Source organism: Lutjanus erythropterus, chromosome 11 (assembly GCF_056507025.1).
Source record: "Lutjanus erythropterus isolate fLutEry1 chromosome 11, fLutEry1.hap2, whole genome shotgun sequence".
NCBI lineage: Eukaryota > Metazoa > Chordata > Actinopteri > Lutjaniformes > Lutjanidae > Lutjanus > Lutjanus erythropterus.
In genome coordinates this window covers 32,023,305-32,046,291 of record NC_139327.1, presented here as the reverse complement: position 1 = coordinate 32,046,291, position 22,987 = coordinate 32,023,305, and the positions used below count along the sequence as shown (strand labels likewise).

Here is a 22,987-nt window from a genome sequence, read left to right as displayed (position 1 = left end):
GAACAAAATAATAAGCGCAAAATATTTTTATTCACTATATTTTTTTCCATTCATCGTAAACAATACAACATTACCACATCAACATCAACATATCCTCATGTATGTTTCCTTTTACCATCTTGTGATTCCTGTTTTCCTGTGTCATCTAGTTTTTTGAGGGGATGAACTCCTTGTCAGTGGAAGTGACTGATGCTAATGTAAAGGTTAGAATCACTACTCTCAGTCGTAGTCTGTACATGTAATTTAAGGTCTGTGTGATGGAGAGCCATATATGTGGTTCAGTTTACAGAAATATTCAAGTTTTTGGAAATTAATTTAGACGCGAACAGACAGGAAGCTCTTGGATTTATGTGCACCAACTGACCATCTCTCTTCAAACTGTCTGTCCTCCAAGTCCAACTTTCTCTTGGGTTTAGGAAGAGACATTTTGATATCAAATGTCAGGCGCACTGTGGTAAATCACAGTGCTGTTGGCTCTACCTCCTGTAAAGTGGAGTAGTTCCACATTTGGGGAAATACACTTATGCTTTCTGGTGTGAGCGGATATCATTAGATCAGAAGATCAATACCACTCTCATATCTGCTCTTACATCTGAGATTACAGCCAGTATCGAATTATCTTAGCTTAGCTTAGCACAAAGACTGGAAACTATTTCTTGGACAGGAACCGTCATCCATTCTGATTAAACTAAGAGGAAGAAGCAGAAGATGACATAACCTGTTAATTTGTGAACTTCAGAGGAGCTGCAAGGTGGATTTTGTTTCTGCCCAGATTCAGGCTAATTGTTTCCCCCTGATTCCAGGCTTTATGCTTTTTGTTTAGCCTGTATCTACTAGACATATATCCTCATACTTCTTAAATTTGGCTCTGGAGAAATATCCTTTGTCTCGTCTCATCCTGAGACTAATTTTAGCCCAGATGAAGATCTTAAAATATTAATTTTTTATGTCTCATTGCACTGAACTTAAATTTGTCTTAAATAATCAGTCCTTGAAATAACATTGAGAGCTAAAACAAAACTCACTTGTCTTAAATGAGATCTTAAATTTGTCTCAGTGGTCTAATTTTCTCCTCTGGGTTGCTCTGATGGAGCCTTGTGTAACGAATTAAGTGATTATTCTCAACCAAAAGACTGGAGAGAAATCCTAATGGGAGAAAATATGTAAAACATGCTGGGGGTCCTTATCCTGCAGGCTGGACCTTGTCCCTGGGCCCTGTAGTTTTGGACCACAATTCAAGTTAAAGGAGTCAGGAGCTGATGAAGTTACACCTCTATCTGAAAAGTCTGATTTTAGATCTAAACACAGTAGTGGATGTCCATGTTTTTAAAGCAGCCTTTGTGCAGAGATGTTTGTCTGTTCACCCTCCTGTTGGCCACCAGCTTATAACTTCCTGTGAAAGCACAACAAGTACTGGTCCAAGTCTCACAGGAGCAGACACTGTTCCCCAGTGGAACCTGAGCGCAGGTACAAAACATTGTTATTTGTTGTGCTTTTGTACATTATAATTACCTACAAAACACAAGCAGACTTTAATGTGCCTTTCATTTAGCTTTAGAGCTGTCTGTACTTCGGCTTTAGCTTTTCCTACAGTCTGAATGTGAGCACAGTATCTTTGTTTATAATAAGGTGACCAATGAGCTAATTACCCCTGAGACCAACGCTTGGTCAAAGGATGGCAGACAACAGCGTTCAAAAGGACACATACCAATAAGGACGCTCAATAATCATTTTTGTTTATGCATTCCAGGCTGTAGGTGAGATCGATCTACTTGACACTCCTGAGAATGAGCAACATGAGACGTTCAGTCAGACAAAATGGAGGTTTTACCTCTAAAGTTTAGATGGTTCAGGTGGTAAGTTTTTCAAGATGACACGGTGTTCGTGCACAGTGTATTGTCTTGTTTCATTTGTAAGTTTCATACTGAATTCTTTACATTAAAAGACCAGTGTGTAGGAGAACCTGTGGTGGCTGCGAAACTCACAAAAAAGGCACCGAAGGCCAAATTTAGAGCCACTGTTTCGTTTGTCTGTTGTGGACTACTGTAGGAACATAGCGGACGCTGTGAAAGAATAACCGCTGTGTCTGCAGATATAAAGAGCTCATTCTAAGGTAACAAAAAAACACAACAATTCTTATTCTTATGCAGGTGATTATGCTTTGATTTTCAGGGGGGCTGCCCTACGCAGGACCTTTAACACTTTTTTTTCTATGAATTACTTTATTTCACACTTTATATACTTCATACTTCTTCTTGAACTTTTGCACAGACCTGCACAAAATCTCCACAAAATATTGGAGAGATTTTAAAAATATATTTTTCATATATTATTGTCAATTTTTTTTATTTATCCGTCTTGACTTGCAGTACTTGTCTTATATCTATATTTTTCTACTTACTGTGCTTACTGTTATGCACCAAAGCACCAAGGCAAATTCCTCGTATGTAAAAACCTACTTATAAACCTGATTCTGACAAGCTTTGTACCAAAGAAAGAGACAAGTCTAATACCTTCTGACATCTCACTTATTTTCTTTGCTCTCACACCTCATCTGACTCGCGTCATCTCATTCACAGTCACAGTTAGTGTTTGCAGTGTGAAGCAGCAAGTCTGCAGGACGAGGCTGGGGGATGAAATCCACATGCCTCCCCTCTCTCTTGTTTATCAGGGTCGCCATGCAAGACTGTGACAGATGAGGCAGCAGGAACCTGTTCTCCCATCCACCGGGGAATACTCTCTCTCTCTCTCTCTCTCTCTCTCTCACACATACACACACACACACACACACACACACTCTGTCTCCATCCATTATCTCATGTGGGACTCATTTCTACTAAACCCGTCAGGGCGGGCTGTTTGTCAAACAGGTGGAGGAGAGGGAGGATAGCACACGAGCACAGAGAACGAAGCGTGTTTGGACACTGTCAAAGAAAATGCAGATACACCTTTTTGATTTTATGAATTTATTTGTACACATAACAGGATGCAAAGATACAAAGAAGCACCGTTTGTGATCAAGACATTCAGTAACAGAAGCAAGTTGTGTTTGCCTTGTAAATGAGCTCTGTTGTAAAAGGAAGAAGAGGAGGATTAAAAGTTTAGTCTCATCCCTACTGGTTGACAGGTGATGTTTCACTGTCATTTGCTGACTTGTTCACAGGGAACCATCCTTACAAGAGATCATATCTAGGAGGGAACCCCAGAGAGAAAGATAATTTTAACCCAAACCATGATCTTTCTCAAACCCTAACCAAGTGTTTTCTGTCCCTAAGCCTACCCTGATTTTATAATACATTTGTTTTTTCTTACCTGTAGTGCTATTTATTCATCTAGGTAATTCTGGTGTCAGATCTAGAATTTTGGAAGATATCGGCCGTAGAAATGTCAGACTTCTCTCCAATATTATGGAACCAAAGGGCTCTCAGTTTGCTGCTCAAAACACCAAAAAAATACTTTAAAAAAATTCCACACTAGTGTCTGTTTCCAAAAATTATGACCCATTTATTCATGATAATTCACAGAGCTTGTTATTAGCAGTGTCATGATTCTTTCTATTAGAGAGAAAGTAGTTCCCACAAGAAACTACTGACAACAAGGTCTGTGGATTATCTTGATTAACCGGGTCATGATTTTGGGAAAGCTACACTGGATTTGAATTTTTCAAACACATTTTTTGGGGTCTTTGAGTACCATTTAGTCTCATTATAAGCGAGAAAAGGCAGACAACTTTATGGTCAATATGTTCGAAACTCTGCAAGTCACAAAAAAAAATCTAGATGGATAAAGAGCACTACAGGCAAGAGGAAAAATATGTATTTTTGAATTTGGGGTGAACTGTCCCTTTAAACACAGGGTTTTCATATTATAAAACTTAAATTGCACAAAAACATGCACAATGAAGAAACAACTTGTACACATGTTAAGGGTTCCCATCCAGGCATGACCCTAATAAATGCAGATTAAGATAAGATGAGATAGAATTTTATAAACGGCAAAGGGAATTCTTGTGCCAGATTGATCCAAAAGTAGAAAAAAAAACACAAGACGGCAAGGAGCAACTATGGCAGGCTTATACCCGTGGTGGCGGAATAAGATTAACCTAATGCTAACTTTGCATCCTCAACTAAACACATAAAACCACAAAAGAAGAGTTTGTAGAAAATGTATCTCCTCTTCTTGATTCCCACATCTCAGCTGTCCACGGTGAAGGTGATGGAGCTGTCGACAGTCTCAGGGCTGCAGCCTTCTCCAAACGCAAACAGGAAGTACATCACCTTCCTTACCTTAGCCAGCTCTGCGATCCTCTCGCCAAACTCGTGTGCGTCAGCCTCGTAGCACTGCACAGGTGCATCACTGGCATCGCCTGGCGCCCTCCAGAAGACCCCGGTGGGTTCCAGTAGCTGACGCGTCATCAGGTTGGTGAGGTCGGGTGTCCAGAGCTGCGAGGTGGCCGTGATGGTGAGGCGTCCCGGCTGGGCCAGCCGCACTGTCCAGTGCGAGAATCTGAGGGACTGTTTGGAGAAATCCAGTCGATACACGGCCTCGTTGGGCAGCAGCAGGCGCTCGCCGTCCTGCCTCTTCTGGCCTCGCTGCTGCAGAGACTGAACCCGCAGGCGCATCACCTCCGTCAGCTCGTTGTCCGGCCGGAAGGGCAGCTCCAGCTCTGCAGACATGCTTGGCTGAGAGGTTGATACCAGCTGCAAGGCTTGATTAGAACGGCAGCTCTGTCCAAACTGAGCGTCTTCACTTTCTCTCTTGCTTCCTCCTCCTGTCCAGCAGCTCTCACTCTGTGTTCTCGCCTGCAGGCTTGTACATTATGCATGTGTGCATGTCTGTGCAGCATCGATAGGACGGGAGAGGGAGGGTCCTACACAGATGTACAGAGGAGCAGAGGTGCTAGGCAACAACATCTAATGACATTTGCAACCACAGCACAGGAATTGCCCTCAGGGAGCTGTGCTTAGTGCTGTTTGTCACACATTTGTTTGTCTCGTGTTTCTGCTTGCAGATCCTTGACTCTAATACCTGACATGAAGGACGTTATTACAAAAATCCTCGAGGCTAGCATGAACCATAATATAAATGTGAACATTAAAATTGTTTGGAGAAAGTAGGGCTGCATGATATGGTAAATTATGACCCTATTGCAGGCCAATTCACTTACTTTGTAGGAGGGCCAGAACTGAAAAAAGTAAAGGCTGCATGTTTTCATTTCCTCTGTCTGACTTGTAAAGTTAGGTGCACCTGTTTATTTTTTCCCCACTTTATCAGTTTTCTCAATTTGAAAGGAAACATGTACAAAAGTCCAGGAAAAAAACAGTAACAGTAAGTATAATGAACTTTATTCATACAGCACCGATCATAGAAAGAAAGGTGACTTAAAGTGTTTTACAGGAGAAAAATAAAATCAATATTAGTAATATTCAGAAAAAAAATAAAACAAGGTAGAAAGTTATAAAGACATATCCTTGTTCTTAAAACAATCAGCTGAAGCTGCTTGTCTGATTTGTGGTGGGAGAGTGTCCCAAACCTTTGGTGCATAAAAATAGAAATGTGCTTCACAGGAATACTTAGTAAGCCTGTATACAAGATATAAGAGGGCGGTTTGTAACATGTAAAGGATAAATAACGAGCAGATGTGACGTGAAGCAGAGTGACTTCAAACTGTTTGTGCGACCAAGAAGGAGTACGACTGTCCAAACTGCAAGTTGGAGCCACAGACAGTATATTAAATAGGTCCTATTTAACATACAGTATATGGCTGGAGGCAACAAGCGTGTACGAGTACTCCACTGTAACGTTGATCAGCTGTTTATAACATCAGTTGCAGCCTGTTACCCTGAAAACAAAAGCCCCCTGCTCTGAAAATACACGCTCTGGTTGAGTTCAGTGGCTGCCCGTCTCACTGCCTGCCAAACTCCATTAACATATTGCTCAATTTAACTATTATAAACATCTACTCCTTCTAAAAAAATTATTTACGATTTCTTATGACTCATAAGGAGACATTAATTCATTCAGCAAACATTCTGCATTAATTTAATCTCTAATTAATGTGAAACAGACAAACAAAAACAGTTGCTCCAGCCTGTAACTAGACACTGCAGCTGTTGTCTTGTTCTTGTTGTCAGAGTCCTGAATATTTCAACTTAGCATGTTTCCTTAATTTCTGATAACATAATTTCTGCAGCACTATAGCACTTCCTTATAATGGCGTTTTGTCACATGTTTTTCCTTTAACAACAATTGCAGCTTCTGTGATTTGGCCATATTGTAATCTTGATAATATTTTCATTAATTATGCAGCCCTAGTACCCACTGAGGGGGAGGAGGAAGAGGTGAGGAGAAAAGCCCTTTATTCCCCTCAGTGTTGGCACTGACAGACAGCAGGGGAGCCAAGGTGCCTTCTGCTGGTGTTCCTGGTCAGTCGCTGGGTCAGTTACCTACCAGAGTTCAGTTGCTGCATAGCGACACTTGGCCCAGATGAAAGCTGAGATAGATGGAGCCTTTTCTCTCCGTGCAGAGTCAGAGAGTGAGCAGGGTGGAGGGTGGAGTGCAGGAGAGATTGCCTCCCGAAGGATTACAAAATGACTCTGAGGTTTCTGTGGTGCAGTGCTTTGTTTTTTTTGTTTTTTTTTTTCCTCCCTCCCCTCCTCCTCTTTTTAAAGGAGCTGTTGCTGCCTCGCAGAGCCGAGCCGGTCCTCGGGAGAGGCCACATTCTCTCCATCAGAACCGTGTCACCTCCTGCAGAGAAGCTTGACAGGAACTGCTGTTCAGTTAGCGCACCTTGACATCTCCAAGGACACCCGCTGGAACACTGTCAGTTAATCCACATGTGGTGTCGCTTGCTGCATCATCTGCGGTTTTTATTTCTTTTGTCGCATCATTCACACTGAAGGTTTCACAGGTGCCCTTTCATGGGTCGCCTCCAGGTTGGGTGCTCTGTTACGACACTGAGTCACAGTGGGACAGCGACACTTCATACATTTTAAAGAGTCGTCACAGCATGACATAGTGCAGAAATTTAACTCTGATAAACCCCACCGTACACGACCTGTTCAGCACCAAAAGACGGATGAAACATAACAACTATCTGGTGGAGAAAGTCAGACATTTAGCAGCTAAAGAGGCAGAGAGTGATCAGAAGGAGAGATTGAGAGTGAATATTGGGCTTAGATTCATCAGGTGGACAAAAACTCTTTCAAAAACCCACTGACTGTAGAGAGGAGGGAACTAGAGGTGCTAATATGCTAATATTATGCTAACTCAGGGCTCTGCAGCCTGTGGCTCCAGAGCCACATGTGTCTCTTTAGCCCGTCTACAGTGGCTCCCCGTCATTTTGGCAAAAAGTTATACACATTTTAATTTTCAATTATCATTATTGTAGGTTTATGAAAAAGTTGAGACAACTTAAAATTTCAAGGCAATGTACAGCAGCGTTGTGAACCCAACTCAAACTCCTGAGTTTTGAAAACTGCTAATCTTTTGTTGAGATAATTTACTTTTCTTCTTGACATAAGCTTAAATCTTTGAGTTTTTGAAACCCCACAAAACATGTACTTTGAAAAAAAATCAAGGCATTCAAATGAAAGTAAATGATGAGTAAATGTTTTTGGTTTTTTTTGAGTTTCTGAAACTCAATGATTCAAGTTTATCCAAACAAGAATAGTAAATCTTTTCAAAGATGAAAGGTCAGCAAAACTTTTAAAAAGTTTATTTCAAAACATACGAGTTTGAGGCTCAAGACTCAAATCTATTGCAGTATGCTGCCTTGAAATTCCTTGAGCTATTCTTTTTACAGTGGAAAGTGATTCCTGATTCTTGTGATTCAGTGTCTTTTTCTCTAAATTTTGATGGTGGTTAGTCTTCTCGAGTCTTTACAAGCTAGCAATACATGTGAAATTAAAAGGGAAAAGAGAGATTTTAATAGTTGCGGTTCCAGACAGAACATTTTTTTTTTTTGGTTAAAAGTGGCTCTTTTGATCGTAAAGGCTACAGACCCCTGTGTTAACTCATTTCCTGGTATGGGGTCTCATTCCTGCAAAATTTTTATTATAGTGTGTGACTTTATTTGACTTCATAATACACTCAGCACTGCTCTCTGTTTTGCTTATTTTTTAGCAGTGCGTCCATTTCTGACGTGTGTTTTGAGATTGTATGTGAACATGTTTGTTGTTTTTTTTATGTCTTGTCAAAATAATAACTTCAATTCACAAAATGGAGGCTGGGTTATAGGGGCTTCACTGGACCACAGCAAATACAGGCAGCTGAAACACACACACACTGCAGTCAAACAGTTATTACCTCTCACCCATGTCCTATTACAGCAGGATTTACGACCGAGAGAACCAAGGTGATAAATTTGTCCCCTGATCCTAAATGCATCAGCAGACATGAGGGGACGCCGTCTCACTCTGGCAGCCCCTCCACCCCGACGCTATTTATGCTCCACGGACCACCGCCTGTTTGTTTGGCTCACCTGCCCCTCTGCTCTTCCTCCTCTTCCTCCTCCTCCTCCTCCTCCACCCTTCTCCTCCTTCAGGTCATCCCCGACTGGAAGGAGCAGGAGTGGGACACAGAGAAGCCAGACTCATACGCTGGGATTTTCCACTTCCGCTTCTGGCGCTTCGGTGAGTGGGTGGACGTGGTGATTGACGACCGGCTACCGACGGTTGACAACCAGCTGGTCTACTGCCACTCCAACGACAGCAATGAGTTCTGGAGCGCCCTGGTGGAGAAGGCCTACGCCAAGTTAGTATGAGAGCCAGCAAATATTCAGATTTAACAGAAGAAACACTTAAAAACTCAGTAATGGATTTAATGACTTCTGCCGCAATAAGAAGATACTTTGAAAAACACATTTCATAACTGCTGTAAACACAACAGGCTCAGGCTAAAACAGGGTCAGCCTGCAGTGAATCAGTCAGTACACGACTTGTTAATCATTAACATTACTAAACTAAATGATCGCATTCTTAGAAATAAAGGTTTCAGAAAGGTTCCACTTGAAGTGTTGACGTTCTATTCAGAGTTAGCATCTTTATTTCTAAGAGTGTATTTATATTAGCCATGAATCTGCTGATTGTTTTCTTGATTAACTGATTGATTATTTTGTCTTACAAATGTGTAAAACAGTGAAAAATATCCATCAAAACTGTCCCTCAATCTCAGCTGTTTTTTTAAAAAAATGTTTTTTGTCCAAAAACAAAAGACATTCACTTTAATGTGAGAAAACACAGAGAAAAGAAGAATATTCTCACATAGAACAATCTTCATCCAGCAGATGTTTCACAGTTTTGCTTGAAAAATCACTGGAATGATTGATTATCAAAATAAATAAATAATAAAACTGAATAATTGTTTCAGCTGTAATGAACACAACCCTCCTGTCCTCCTCGCCCTGCAGGGTTTATGGCTGCTACGAGGCTCTGGACGGGGGAAACACGGCCGACGCTCTGGTGGATTTCACAGGTGGTGTTTCAGAGCCGGTGGACCTGTTGGAGGGTCAGATGGCGACAGACGAGGTGGCTCGTAACCAGCTGTTTGAAAGGGTCCTCAAAGTCCACAACAGAGACGGTCTCATCAGCTGCTCCATCAGGGTAAGACGACAGCTGCTCAGACACAATAACGTCTCGATTACGGCTTCGATTACGCCTGACTGACCGGATCACATTGAAACCAGCAACATAACCACTGGGTGATGAAGTTACACTGTTGATTGTAAGAGTGTTTGGAGTTTTTCCTATTGGCCGGTTCTCTTTCAAAATAAATAGATGCAACTGTAAGGTAGCATTCTGCTGTGATTGGTGGGATGAGAGTGAAGCAGGACATGATGTGTGCACACCACAGGGCTTTGAGCTAAATGCTAACGTCAGCATGCTAAGATGCTCAGAATGACGATGCTCACATGGCAGTCAAATCAAGTCAGATTTTATTTGTATTGACCGATATCACAAATCACATGTCTCAACGGGGTCTACAATCTGTACAGCATGTAGCACCCCCTGACCTGTAGACCCTCAAGAGCCGTGTAGCCTGTTCTGGTTTCACGGCAAAAAATCTTGCAGCACACAAAACAGTTTCATATAAGTCAACATTATAAAAGACACGTCTGTAAATCTGTTGATAGGACACCTCAAACTGCAAACAAGGTCAGTTATGAATCTTGCTATTATGATTTCTTTCTTTCTTTTTTACATTTGCAAAACTTTCCTCGAGCCTTTTAAAAGTCTGTGATGTCATCACAATGCACAGTCTAGGGACCTAGGGGGAACTTAGGGAAACACTACTGCACATATTCAGTGGGCCTCTGGGAGATTGAGTTTTATTGGACTGAATAGGCTAGAATATCTTTGTGTATGTTATCCTGTTTCTAATGATTGGCACAAAGTGGGTGATAGCAGGTTCTGATAGAAATTTAATTTTGCAGGTATTATAATAGTCATGAACCAAAGTGTTGGAGAAACTGAAATGTTGACCTGATGATGGCGCTAGATGAAAAGCCAGAGGATCATCAAAGTTATTACAGTTCATGTTACAGAGAACATGAGTGTTTGTTTGAAATCTAACCAAGTGACATCTTGAAATTTCAATAATTGTAAGGATGCTCAGCATTTCAGTACCTGCTCTCTGAAAATTGTCTAATCCACCAGAGCTGACCCCTCGTGCCTCAGAGCCTTTTAATAATTAGAGCATTTTCTGCTCTGATTTGAAAATCCAGGAATGAGAAAGTGTCTGTGTGTCGCGACTGACTTTGTGGAGACTCACTGTCTCTGTCTTGCAGCAGAGATAGCAGTCGTCTCTAGTGCCAAATCTCTGCATAAATTCTTCCTGTGACTTTTCAAAGGCTCTTCAGTGCGGTGCAGTAATTTGTGTGAGATTACGTGAGGTACACACAAATTAGAGAACGCACTTTTGATTTATCTGTCTTGATTATGTTGTGCTTCCCTTTTCCTTTCCGGAATATGCGCACAAAGCCTGGCTATTGTTGTAGGTACACAGGGAAGCACAGGTACTGATGTCAGGATAACGACGAATATAAGTGAAAAAGGGTTCAGAGAGAGCCACTGAACGCTCTCAGTGTGCGGTGAGGCTGACATTTTCTTCTAGGGACTGAAGCACTTTTATGTTGGAGATGAAAAAAAGAAGAGCACTTCAAGAAGAAGCTTAACAGATGTCGTGTGCGCCTGAAATTCATGATAATGATACAGGCTGATCTTATGACATGAAATGATGTTGGTATAGATCTATCAGAAATTAAACGGTTATACCAGGGTCAAAGTTTTTTAGGCCATTGATCCCTTAACTGATAGATAGATGGAGCAGCGACCCTTCACTACATATCTACATATCTCTGGTTATTGATTCAGATTTCCCAAATCGATTTGATTCAGTTCACAAGGTCCCAATTAGATACGATTCAGTTCCATATGGATATCAATATTGATTAGGTATCTTGAAAAAGGGGCTATGTGCTGGGATGCACTACCAATCAGTTAAAGGACCCAGAACTAAGTTTTTGTAAACTGCAGACTGAAAAAATAAGTCTGTAAGAGGACAAAAATGGAAACAGATGAGAGGCCACAGCAAGATGAACGGGGAAACTGTGGGATCCTGATGCTCAGTAACTTTAGGTCAAGATTACAGTTGCTAATTTGACCAGACAAACTGTAGAAATTTAAATTAACTCAGCTATTAAAGGCCTGATCTTACCTGGTGATGCAATCAAATACTTGTTCATATTAAAGTATTTCATGACAGAAAATCAAGATGAGGAGAAAGACTCTAAGATTTACTGGAAATATTGCGTTTGTCAGTTTAACCTTGCCTCTCTAGTAGACAAAGGGTGCTAAAATAATCCATTCACTTGCTGAAATCTAATGTTTTTAATAAGCTACAGTTACTTGGTTAGCGTTTCGGCACTTCGTATTGTGGCGCCGGTCTTTTCTTCTCCAGTGGGCGTGGTTTTCAGAGTATGACAGGTTGCGCTCTGCCTCTAAAACAGCCACTAACAAAACTAAAAAAACTGTCTTTATTGGCTGCGTATCGACTGATATGACTTGTAGAGGATTGGCATCTGGATTGGCAATAAAAAACGTGATTGTGATTATCGTCCTCAATCTAAATGCTAGAATCTCAAACTATGGTATGAGCTCCCTCTAGTGGTATGTGGAGGAAAGTCAGAAATATTGAATATTATTGAAACTATAATACTATCAAAATACTACATAAAGATAGTATTATAGTGCAATTTAAAGTAAGTTTTATCTTTCCTGTATTTATGTTTCACTATCAGTCTGCTATGCAGTCAAAATCATGCACGTAGCACGCACATATGTCATCTATGATTACCGGTAGTTACAAGATAAACTGTGACGTGACACTGTAAGCAGGGGTAAAATATGGAGAGTGAAAATGAATCTGCAGTTGTGGCTCGATTACAAAGAGCAGTACAGCGCAAATAAAATGAACGACAGTGAACTGAGGAAAAGTTAGTGGCGACTTAAAAAGTGCCAGTAAAGCCCCAGCGCCTTCTGGCACCAAACGCTGCGAAACAGTGTGACTCGAGTTACCTCAAATTTGGATTCGGTAAAAGCGTGATTTATTAGCAGCCAAATATATTCTGAGGTGAGACACGGTCAAAAAAGTTTGAGAACTACTGATCCAACTGAATTCTTAGCTCTGTTCACTCCTGCAGAAAATTCAACATTTATAAGGAAATTTCACAGAAAAAAAATTCAGTGAAGAATGAGAAAAAAGTGTAATGAGACCTGTATATTAACGTTGTTAACAAAACACACATTATGAGCCACATTTCCCTCTTTTTTTGTCCTTCGGTGCTACTGATCAGCAGGTGTCACTGATTGTTACCATGGAAACATGGCTCTGGGTTCAGACTTTTCCTTGGGGTGAGGTTGGTGGGCTTTCATGGATTAAAACATGTCAGTTTTTATCTTTATGACACTGTCTAACTTGAAATAAAATTCATTTTAGAACAAAATTAAGATGGATCAGTCTAAAATACCTGGATCACGGTGTGAACCAAACCACGTCTAGACGCTTTTTTTGTGTGAATTCACATCAGCTTGTTTAGAAAACAAGCGTGTGCTGTTATATCAGTTTCACTGTTTGGCCCTTGGTCTCATGTTTCACGCCAGTCTGATTCCCTGACGTCCTGCTCCAGCAACAATCCCTTATTGTGATTCAGAGTCCGGTGCAGTCCAATTTTTAAATGACATGGCTCTTTTATATGCATGAGTTTTTACACTGGAGGGTCTATTATTCAACCGCAAGAGTAATGAGAGCTCAGAGGACATAACCGATACCACACAAAAATGCATTTTCCACGTTTATCCATTGTTCTCCTTACGTTAGCTTCTACTTTTCAATCTTAAATTGTTATTCTGGGATGTATGATTTCCACACCTGTCCTCTGGGAGACCCAAGGCTGGGCTACTGTTTCTCTCATTTCATTTTCATCTTTCTTGGACAGACTGAGGTAATCCAAGTGGGAATTAACAGGAGAGAAAGGCACGGTGGCTCTGTGAAGTCTTGATGCGTCCAGAATGACCCGACCCAAAACAAACCTGCAGAAAATATACTCAGGCTGACAAACCAGCCCTGACATGGAGAAATTGATTTAGAAATAAAAATGAGAAAACTGACCTCTTAAGGGGACCTAAATATAATTGGATTTGTTTGATTGAAACAGACCTTAGTAGTGTTGCAAAGTATGAGGTAGGGGTGGCTCGATAACCATTTTTTCATGTCTGATATTGATATATGAACCTTGATGGCACTCGGCTTCTGAAAGATCAGAGTTTATTCAAGACATGTTCGTACCATCGACTCTGGTCTAAACTATCTCCACAAACCAACGAGGCTTTTCCACTGGCACTTCTAGCTGCGCCAAATCAAGCATGCAGCGCTAATTTTCATTTCCATTACCATTTTTTATTGTGTGAGGCAGTGCCGAGCCACACCAGAGACGGACCTCCTCTGGAGCGGGGCCGAATCCGAGTCCGATCCGCCTCCAAGCAGGCTCTGGTGACGTCTTGCCGACTGTGGCCAACCCTCCTAGTCATTTGGTCGCCATGTCCCCAGATCTCAGCAATTACTTTTGAGTATGATATTATTATATATCACATATTATCATATATCACATATCACATATATCACATCTTTTAATTGTTTTAATGTTGGAGAGCCCCCTAGCAGCAGAATTTAAATAACATGCGTTTAAGATGATGGTTTGAGTCCAGTGATCTTTTCTTCATCTCTCTGTCCTTGGTTTCCTGTCACCTCTCTACTGTCTCTAATTAAGGCACAAATATCTTTGTTTTCAGTTCCCACAGAAGAGAGCTGTGAAGTGCAGCAGTGTCCCTGTGTGCCTTTTATTAAACACCTACCTGTTTGTAATTTCCAGGGAACTGTGCCAGCCTCCCTCTTTTACATAATCTTAGAGATTCACAAAAACATCTGCTTTGAACCGCTAAACCGGCCTGTTTTGCTGTTTTCCAGGCGACCACGGTGGAGGACATGGAGGCACGGCTGGACTGCGGCCTGGTCAAAGGCCATGCCTACGCTGTGACAGACGTACGGAAAGTGCGGTTAGGTCACGGACTGCTGGCCTTCTTCAAATCGGAGAAGCTGCACATGATCCGCATGAGGAACCCCTGGGGAGAGAAAGAGTGGAGCGGCCCGTGGAGCGACAGGTAACCCCCTGAAAGTCGAAGATTTATCAGTCGACTGAGATTCTTCCAGTCGAGCTGTTTTTTTTTTCTTCATTGGTATGTTTGCACTTCAATAACATGAATAAGGGGAATCATAAACATATTTTTATATTAGCTTTTGCACTTATTAAAAAGATCCTAATGGTTGACTCATGAGAGAAAGTGAAACAAGTGGTTGGTAAACAAGTTTCAGGTCTTGTTTTTTATCTGCGTTATTGTACACAGAGCAATGCAACAGCATGACAGGCTGTAAACCTTACAAACTGTGTCTCTAAATCACCACAAAGCACAAAACTAACTGATGGAAGAAGAGAAGAGTGATAGAAATGGAGTGCAGCGGACATGCTTTCAGACCAGAGCGCATTGTGGAGTGTGCAGGGCAGGTGAAGATCGTTTGTTTGCTAATTTTTTCCTCTGACGGGCTCAGATTGTTATCTTCAGTGTCTGACAACTTTGTAGGAAAGAATCCAACAATCAGCAACTCTTATTTGGTCGAAATAAATCCTTAATTGGCAGCGTGAAGGAGTGAAGAGTGTGCAGGGCAGGTGATGCCTTCATCAGCCTGGAGAGAGACATTATGTGGTGCGCTGGGATTTTATAACTCAGCCATAGGAGAATGCACAATTGTACTTTCTCTGACTGTGTGAAAATCTTTTTCATGTCACAGACAACAAAGAAAGCCATTAAAACATGAATATTACAAGTAAAACAGAATAATGTTGGCTAATAGAGGAGTTTATTGTGGCACAATGAACTAAAAAAAAAAAAGAAAAGAACAAATTGTGGAATATCGAGCATCCAAATCTGATTCACCTGCTAAAATTCTGAGTCGGGTACAGCCCTACACCACACTGACACCTACAGACATGGATGAACTACTGCAGCTCATCAAATCGTCTCGTTTTCATCCATCTTTCCCATTTTCGCACATTGATCTCGGTGAGTCAGACGTGGAACATTTCCAGAGAACCACAAATGATGCATTTGTCCTTCCACGCGTCTCCTTGCTGTGACCTGAACCAATTAAACGGATTTCGCAGATTTAATTTTAAAATGACCAAGTGCACTCGGTCTCTCTGAATTTCTAAGAGATTGCATGTGATGGATGAGCAAACAACAAGTGTCTGAACAACAAAGATCACCCCATAAGTAATGCCCACAACAAAGACAAGAGAGCTGCACAATGAGAAATGTCATGTAGACAATGAAGAATGGATATGCAATCAAGCTAATGGTCCCCAGAGCAAAGACAAATGACTGAATTCAACCCTGGTGGAGCTTGTTTTTAGAGAACGATATCAAACAGAACAGAACAGCTCAGATATCATTTTCCCAGAACAGACGGGCCAAAACTGAGCTGACGAACCCTTCAATTCAGACGTCAAGGTGAATCAAAATAACTGGTTTACACAAGCTGCCGTTCAGTCAGGTGGATAAAGCCGTCATTTCTCCTCAGTCATTCCAGTTTTACTTTCTGCTTTACTCGTCCATTTCTGCTACCTTGCACTCTTAGAAAGAAAAGCTCCAAAAGGGTTCTGCCTGAAGGGCTTGGGTTCTACCTCAAACATTTGCTTCTGAAGAATAGTTGTTGGAAGAAAGAGTTTATCTAGGGTTCTTTGTTAGGACTAAGGGTTCCATTAAGAGCCCTTTTCATCCAAAGCACCCTTTTTGGTAGAAAGAGCTCTTCAAAGACTGTTGAATAAAACAATGTTAAAAAATCTTCAACATCAAATATTCAGAGGTTTATTCATGTTTTACTTTTAAATGTAAAAGAAGAAAAGAGGGTTCTATGTGAAACTCTTATAAAAAGGTGAAATCCTTTAAAAGGGTTCTTGGTAGAAGCCCCTAGGTGGGCTCTAGATGAAACCCTTGCAGTATAATAGTGTTTTCAGTAGAACTTCCTGGATGGGTTCTTGTTGTTACCCTTAGATCATGGAATGATTCTGGATAGAACCCCCAGAATGAATTCTGGGTGGAACCATTACAACATATCACATTACATTTTGAACCGTTTCCACCAAATATTAACTGGTTCAGAACCTGAAAAGTTGGTTCCTACCTGGAACCAAAAAAAGTTTCATATTGGTTGATACTGATAATTATTGATTATATAGGCACATTTTGTGCTCCAAAGGGTGAAAGCAGCTAAGGTGATAAATTAATTAGAGCTGCAAAGATTAATCGAATAATCAAACTAGGAACGTGCTCCACATATTTTAATTAATTGATTACTCAAGAAAATAAATGACTTGATACGTAACACACGTTTTTTCTCATCCTACTTTAATTTTCTTTTTTCTTTATTTCCCCTCATTTCAAGCCAAAGTTTCCTTATTCAACAAATGACCTGGCCAGACAAAACAATCTCAAATTACGTGCAGTTACCACCATTTCTAGACTATTGATTAATTGGTGATTAATACACAATTAAATTTTTTAACAGTGATTAATCAATTAATCATTAATCATAAAAATCCTTAATTAACAGTCACACTTTTTTTTTCATAAATAATCATCAATAATGTGGATATAATAACTAAGTGGGTAAAGATAAATAAAAAAAAAGAGCTCAGTCTCTAAAAATTACATCACATTATTGCAATTCAGCCTTTAAAACACAGGAAAAGACAACTACACCATATAATAATATATAATATTGATACATTGCCCAGCCCTATCCTTTATGTTAGGAACCCCTTGACAGGCTTCTACCTGAACCAAGCTGAAGAACCCTGTACAGTTCTAGTTAGGACCTTTATTTGTCAGAGCGAACACTCCTCGGGGGAACAGGTGAGGCTGAGATGAAGTTGCTCCCTGGACGTCTCTCAGTCTGTGAATTGTTACTGTTGCCTCCGGACTGCGTGAGACAAACAAACATGACGGTGTTAAAGCAGAATCATAATGGAGTCTGAATTATTGATGAGGCTGAAAGAGAGAAAGATGTTATTAAAGAGACGTGAGTCATCTCTCTTCCCTCTCAATCATTCACTGACTCGCTCTGAATAATTTATTCATGGTGTGATAAAAACCTGTTACTGTAAATGGACTCTGACAGACTGCTGAGATGTGGAAGTTTGTCAGTGGATCACAAAGAGTGAGACGTAAACACAGAGCTAATGCATCCAGTAAACGTTAATGTTTCCCCTGAGCAGTGAACACAACACGGACCTTGATGTTTAGAAATGATTCACACTAACAAACACACATGCTGACTCTTTAACATGATGGTGCCCATGACGGATAGACACATCATTTATTTATCTGAACTACAGTCAGTGAGAACTTAAATCACAACTTTTATGATCATTGAAAGATTGACAGCTGCATGTCTCACTATTAAAGGTCCAGTGTGTCAAATTTAGGAGAATTTATTGGCTGAAGATGGCAGAAATATAATATAATATTTATAAGTATGTTTTTATTAGTGTATAATCACCAGAAAATAAGAAAAGTTGTATTTCTGTTACCTTAGAATGATCCCCTTTTTGTCTACAGAGGCTGGTGTGTTTCTACAGTAGCCCAGACTGGACAAACCGAACAGGCTCTAGATACAGCCTTTTGTGTTTCTGATAATTGCAATTCAGTTGTCCTTTTATTGCTGGTTTCTAGCAGAAAATGAGTAGGAGCCAACATGCACAACACTTGCATGGTTTCTTTTGTGGTGCAGGGAGTCAAATCTCACAAAAATCCACTTCAAAGGAAAAAAAAGTCAATACCTGCACACACTTATCACCGACTTTTCGGCCACAAGGACCTTTCTGAAGACAAGGTTTGCCTGCAGCCACTTCTGTGTGATGGTTTTCTTGCTCACAACCAAAAGTACTTTATAAAGATCCTGGGCTGTGAGTTTGTCCAAGTCTTTTGTGAAATTCTCCTTTGGATAGAAACACCGTTTTCATTCAGCTGTTTTCTTTTTTTTCCCCAGTGTTTTCTTTTAATTAACTCACAAAATCAAAACAAAAATACATAACACATATACATATACACCCATACATATACAAACACACATACATATATATACACATATTGAAGATACACTGCTGAAGTTATGCAGATCCCCAGTCCTCATGACTGCGGCGTGAGTGTAATAGCTAAATTAGCACGGATAATGTTGACCTGTGATCACTGAACCTACTGCCTTCACTGAGTGTGCAGGTGCAAATGAGTGAAAACACTTTTGATAAACACTGGAGACGGGTCGAAATTTGAAGTTTAAACTGGAAGCAATTGTGAAACTGTAAAAACAGTACAGGACAACATATTTACAGCAGTTCACCGGCCCAGCAGTGATTCAACTTGTGTCTCGTGTGTGTTTTCTCTTGTGTGTTTTTTTTCTCTGCAGTTCAGAGGAGTGGAACAAGGTGAGCAAGAGTGAGAGAGAAAAGCTTGGTGTCACCGTGCAGGACGACGGAGAGTTCTGGTGAGAACCGTTGAAGTACTCACAATGTTTTTGTTCCTTTACCCTACACCCATTCATTAAGATGGTGCTGGCATGGTAAAAGTGAAAGTTACATTTGAGTAATTAAAGATTTATTGATTAATTGATGTAAGGGAAGCACTCACCTGAACTGACTGCGCCATTTTGGGATAATCACACTATTAAAGGAATAGTTAAACATTTTGGGAAATACTCTGTTTTTGTTCTCTTTCATGTATATATATGTATACTTCTGTTTACTGAATGATACTGATAATAATTGTCATATCATTTACTGTGATATTTTCTGAGACTGATATCGAACAGTGAAAATCTGATACTGCTGCAACCTTAAACATTTAATTTCAGTCCGTGTCAGCACCAGATGTCCTCGTCTCCCTGTAACACGTGTCCCTTTTCTTTGTTCCTGATCTCATTTCCTCTATTTTTGTACCTGTTGAAGGTCTTCTTCTTTCAAGCTTCTCCCTCTCGTTGGTTTCTGCTCTCTTCTCTCCTCTCCTTCTCCTGCCCTCCTGCAGGATGACGTTTGACGACTTCTGCCAGTACTTCACCGACCTGATCCTGTGCCGCCTCATCAACACCTCCTACCTGAGCATCCACAAGACCTGGGAGGAGGAGGTGATGAGGGGCTCCTGGGTCCACCGCCAGGACCCGCTTCGCAACCGGTCCGGAGGCTGCATCAACCACAAGGCCACTTTCCTGCAGAACCCTCAGGTCAGTGTTTGTGCCCTTGCGTGTTTGCAGAGAGGTGTGTGAGCGGTGTTGGAGGGTAATGTGGTGTCTCCTTTCTCCTCCAGTACGTGTTTGATGTGAAGAAGGTGGAGGACGAGGTGCTGATCTGCTTACAGCAAAAAGAGAAGAGAGCCACGCCCAAAGAGGGCAAAGGGGAAAACCTCGCCATCGGCTTTGATATTCACCGGGTACAAACACACACACATACATACACTGTGTGCACAGATATCTAGGGATGGCTATTGTTCAACAGATGCTAAAGACTGCGGTCATCTCCTGAGCAAAGGAGCAGCTCGTCACTGAAATGAGAATAGCCTGGTCCACCTTAAAGTCAGCCCGCCTCAAAGGGATAGTTCACCCCAAAAATCAAAATTCAGTAATTATCCACTCACGGCCATGCTGACTGAAGGTCGGGTTAAGTTTTTTTAGTCCATAAAACAGGAGCTGTAGTTTCACAAGAAAACAGCCTTGCAGAATCTCCCAAACAAAGTAAGGAAATGGTGACCAAGTCCCCTAAAGCCCCAATTTTAAGTGAGCCTGTGTCAGAGTTCTTGCTACTCCAGGGCTTACCCCCTCCAGCAAGATTTCAAAACACAGGAACTTGGCTTGGATTTTGAAGAGTCGTAGTGTTTATTCACTGACAAACAGCCAGCACATCACTCCTGCATTCACTCTCTGTATCTCTATGTCTCTTGTCTCGACTGCACACTTGCACAGCAGCATTAGGGATGCAGAAAAATAGACAGTGGCGTGTAGAGGAAAAGTAGAATCAAAGTCGACTTTTGTAGAAACGTGGCCCGATCTCTCCCAGCCGTGTCCTCGCTTGTTTTGTTTCATGTACCCAGCTTTGTCGTCTGTGTCTGGCCTCGGCTTACGCTTCAAAATAGCGACACCAAGAAACTTTGTTTGGTTTGATGTGCTTGAAAGGGAGAGGGGGACAGAGAGAGTGTGCAGTGAATCAGAGAAATAAAACATCGTTTTCCTATTGTTTCACAGCGGGTATGTTCCCACACCACCACACAACACTGCAGCTGATCGCTTCAACACCTGATTTTGTCTGAATGTGGCCTTTAGAGCGAATTAACTTTACACGAAGACTGATACCAGTACTGACTGTTTATCAGTACTAAAGTACTTACCAATCAGGAACTGGTATCAATTTAGTACCGGTTCTTGATACGAATCCCTACAGATACCTCAGGCAGAAAAAAACTCTTCTAATAATGTCTTTTCATCCTGCAGGTGGAGCTGAATCGAAAGTACCGTATGCACTCAGCCCAGCAGAAAGTAGCGGGCTCCATCTATATCAACTCGCGCTGCGTCTTCCTCAGGAAGGAGCTGAAGGAGGGACGTTACGTCATCATTCCCACAACCTTTGACCCCGGGCAGCAGGGCGACTTCCTGCTCCGTGTCTTCACTGATGTGCCTTCAGACTGCAAGTAAATCTGATACCTTTCTCACTAAACGTGACACAGTATAACAGTTTATATAGCAGATCTGCACCTAAAGTGATGAGAGTTATTCAGCCGATTTACTTTCAACCTTACAGGACATTGATTACTTTGTTTTATCTGCATGTTCACATATGCATCCAAATGCAACATGGCTGCCTCACATACAAAGCTGGATTAACAAGGCTGTGATGCACATATTGCACATTTTTAGCTTCTTAAAATTTTAAATTTTGAGTATAAGCTACATATTTTTACAGTTGACAAATGTAGGAATCACTTTACACTGTAAAAATGAAAGAGCTGCATGTGGCTCCGAAGCTGCAGGTCGAAGACTCCTGACTTAACAGCCTCCCACTGGTAGCCTATAATAATAATTACAGTTTGACAATACAGCAATTTAAAAAATACACAGCCAACATTTATAATCTTGTAGGTTTTGTTCCTTCATTAAATCCTTGTGCAAGAAAACTGGTGGCGTGCACCGTCTTTAATTTGTTAAAGCTAAAATGCTAATGAGATGTGACCCACAGCCAGTTCATCGTAACACTTTTTGTTTGAGCATCAGTAACTCAGCGGTTGTTTGTGTTACATTTCTCAAACTTTGACACTCTACTACTACTAATAATAATGACAGTGATAATAAATTACAACCAGATTTTGTAATAGTTGAATGGTTATTCTTATTCAGATCTTTGTGGATGCTTAATGAGAAATGAAATGTTCATATCATATATGCATTTTAACCATTTCAAGCCAAATTTTCAGAGGCTTTAAATGTGTAGCCACTGCCTAACTCCCACTTTTTGCAAGCTGCACGCACAGCTGCTGCTCTTTGACTTAATTTCCCAGAAGAGAGTTTCACAGAGTTTTGCTCTCATTTCAGCTCTCAGAACAAAGACTTACATTATGTGCTTAAGTTTATGTGACTGCATACTAATTTCTTTTTCTTGTACACTGGAGCTACTAATGTAAAAAAAAAAGAAAAAAGAAAGGAATTAAGCGCATAGTTCTCTAACAGTCGCGTGCGCTCCGTCCCTCTCAGAGAGCTGACTCTGGACGAGCCTCCTCAGACGTGTTGGACGGGGATGTGTGGCTACCCTCAGCTGGTCACTCAGGTCCATGTACTGAACGCTGAGGGTCTGCAGGGACAGGACTCCAATGGAGGTACAGTGGGGCAAACACCACACACACACAGCTGTATCCTGTCTTCACTTTGTTCAGTGCATTTGAGTGTTTATGATCATGTCTCTGTATTTTAAACTCCTGTAAAACACCCACAGAGCTTCACTGCCTCAATCCCCGAAACGAAAGACTTCTGAACAAAGCACGAGGTACCGCAGCATCGTCTGCTCAAACTGTAGCTGCTCGTTTAGTACCAGTCTGTAGAAAAATGCCCTTCACCCCTTCACAGCTCTGACACTCTGTGCACTAACCTGTAACCTTTAGAGCCACTGTGTGTAGATCTTTAATGTGAGTAAAGTAAGTCATAGCGCTGCAACTAACAATTATTTTTATAATCGATTAATCTGTCACTTATTTCTCGTCTCATGGATTTGAACATTACATGTCAGAAAATTGAGAAAAATGTTGATTAATTTTTTCCAAAGCTCAATGTGATGTTCGTTAGT

The 22,987-nt window shown here is 41.0% G+C and overlaps 2 protein-coding genes across 2 annotated transcripts in view; one reads left to right on the top strand and one right to left on the bottom strand.

Annotated features, from left to right (window-relative positions):
• The window catches only part of capn5b (calpain 5b), a 68,958-nt gene that overhangs the window by 36,321 nt on the left and 9,650 nt on the right, over positions 1–22,987 (top strand). Inside the window, exons 4-11 of the mRNA XM_084729986.1 lie at positions 8,546–8,754; positions 9,410–9,602; positions 14,524–14,717; positions 19,078–19,155; positions 19,692–19,887; positions 19,971–20,093; positions 21,148–21,344; positions 22,402–22,523. Of these exons, the coding sequence (XP_084586112.1) occupies positions 8,546–8,754; positions 9,410–9,602; positions 14,524–14,717; positions 19,078–19,155; positions 19,692–19,887; positions 19,971–20,093; positions 21,148–21,344; positions 22,402–22,523 (1,312 nt within the window). The remainder of the gene's footprint in view (positions 1–8,545; positions 8,755–9,409; positions 9,603–14,523; positions 14,718–19,077; positions 19,156–19,691; positions 19,888–19,970; positions 20,094–21,147; positions 21,345–22,401; positions 22,524–22,987) is intronic.
• Positions 3,598–4,800, bottom strand: ompb (olfactory marker protein b). Its single transcript, XM_084729977.1, has one exon. It carries the CDS (start codon positions 4,674–4,676, stop codon positions 4,194–4,196), a length of 483 nt encoding a protein of 160 aa, XP_084586103.1. The 5' UTR covers positions 4,677–4,800; the 3' UTR covers positions 3,598–4,193.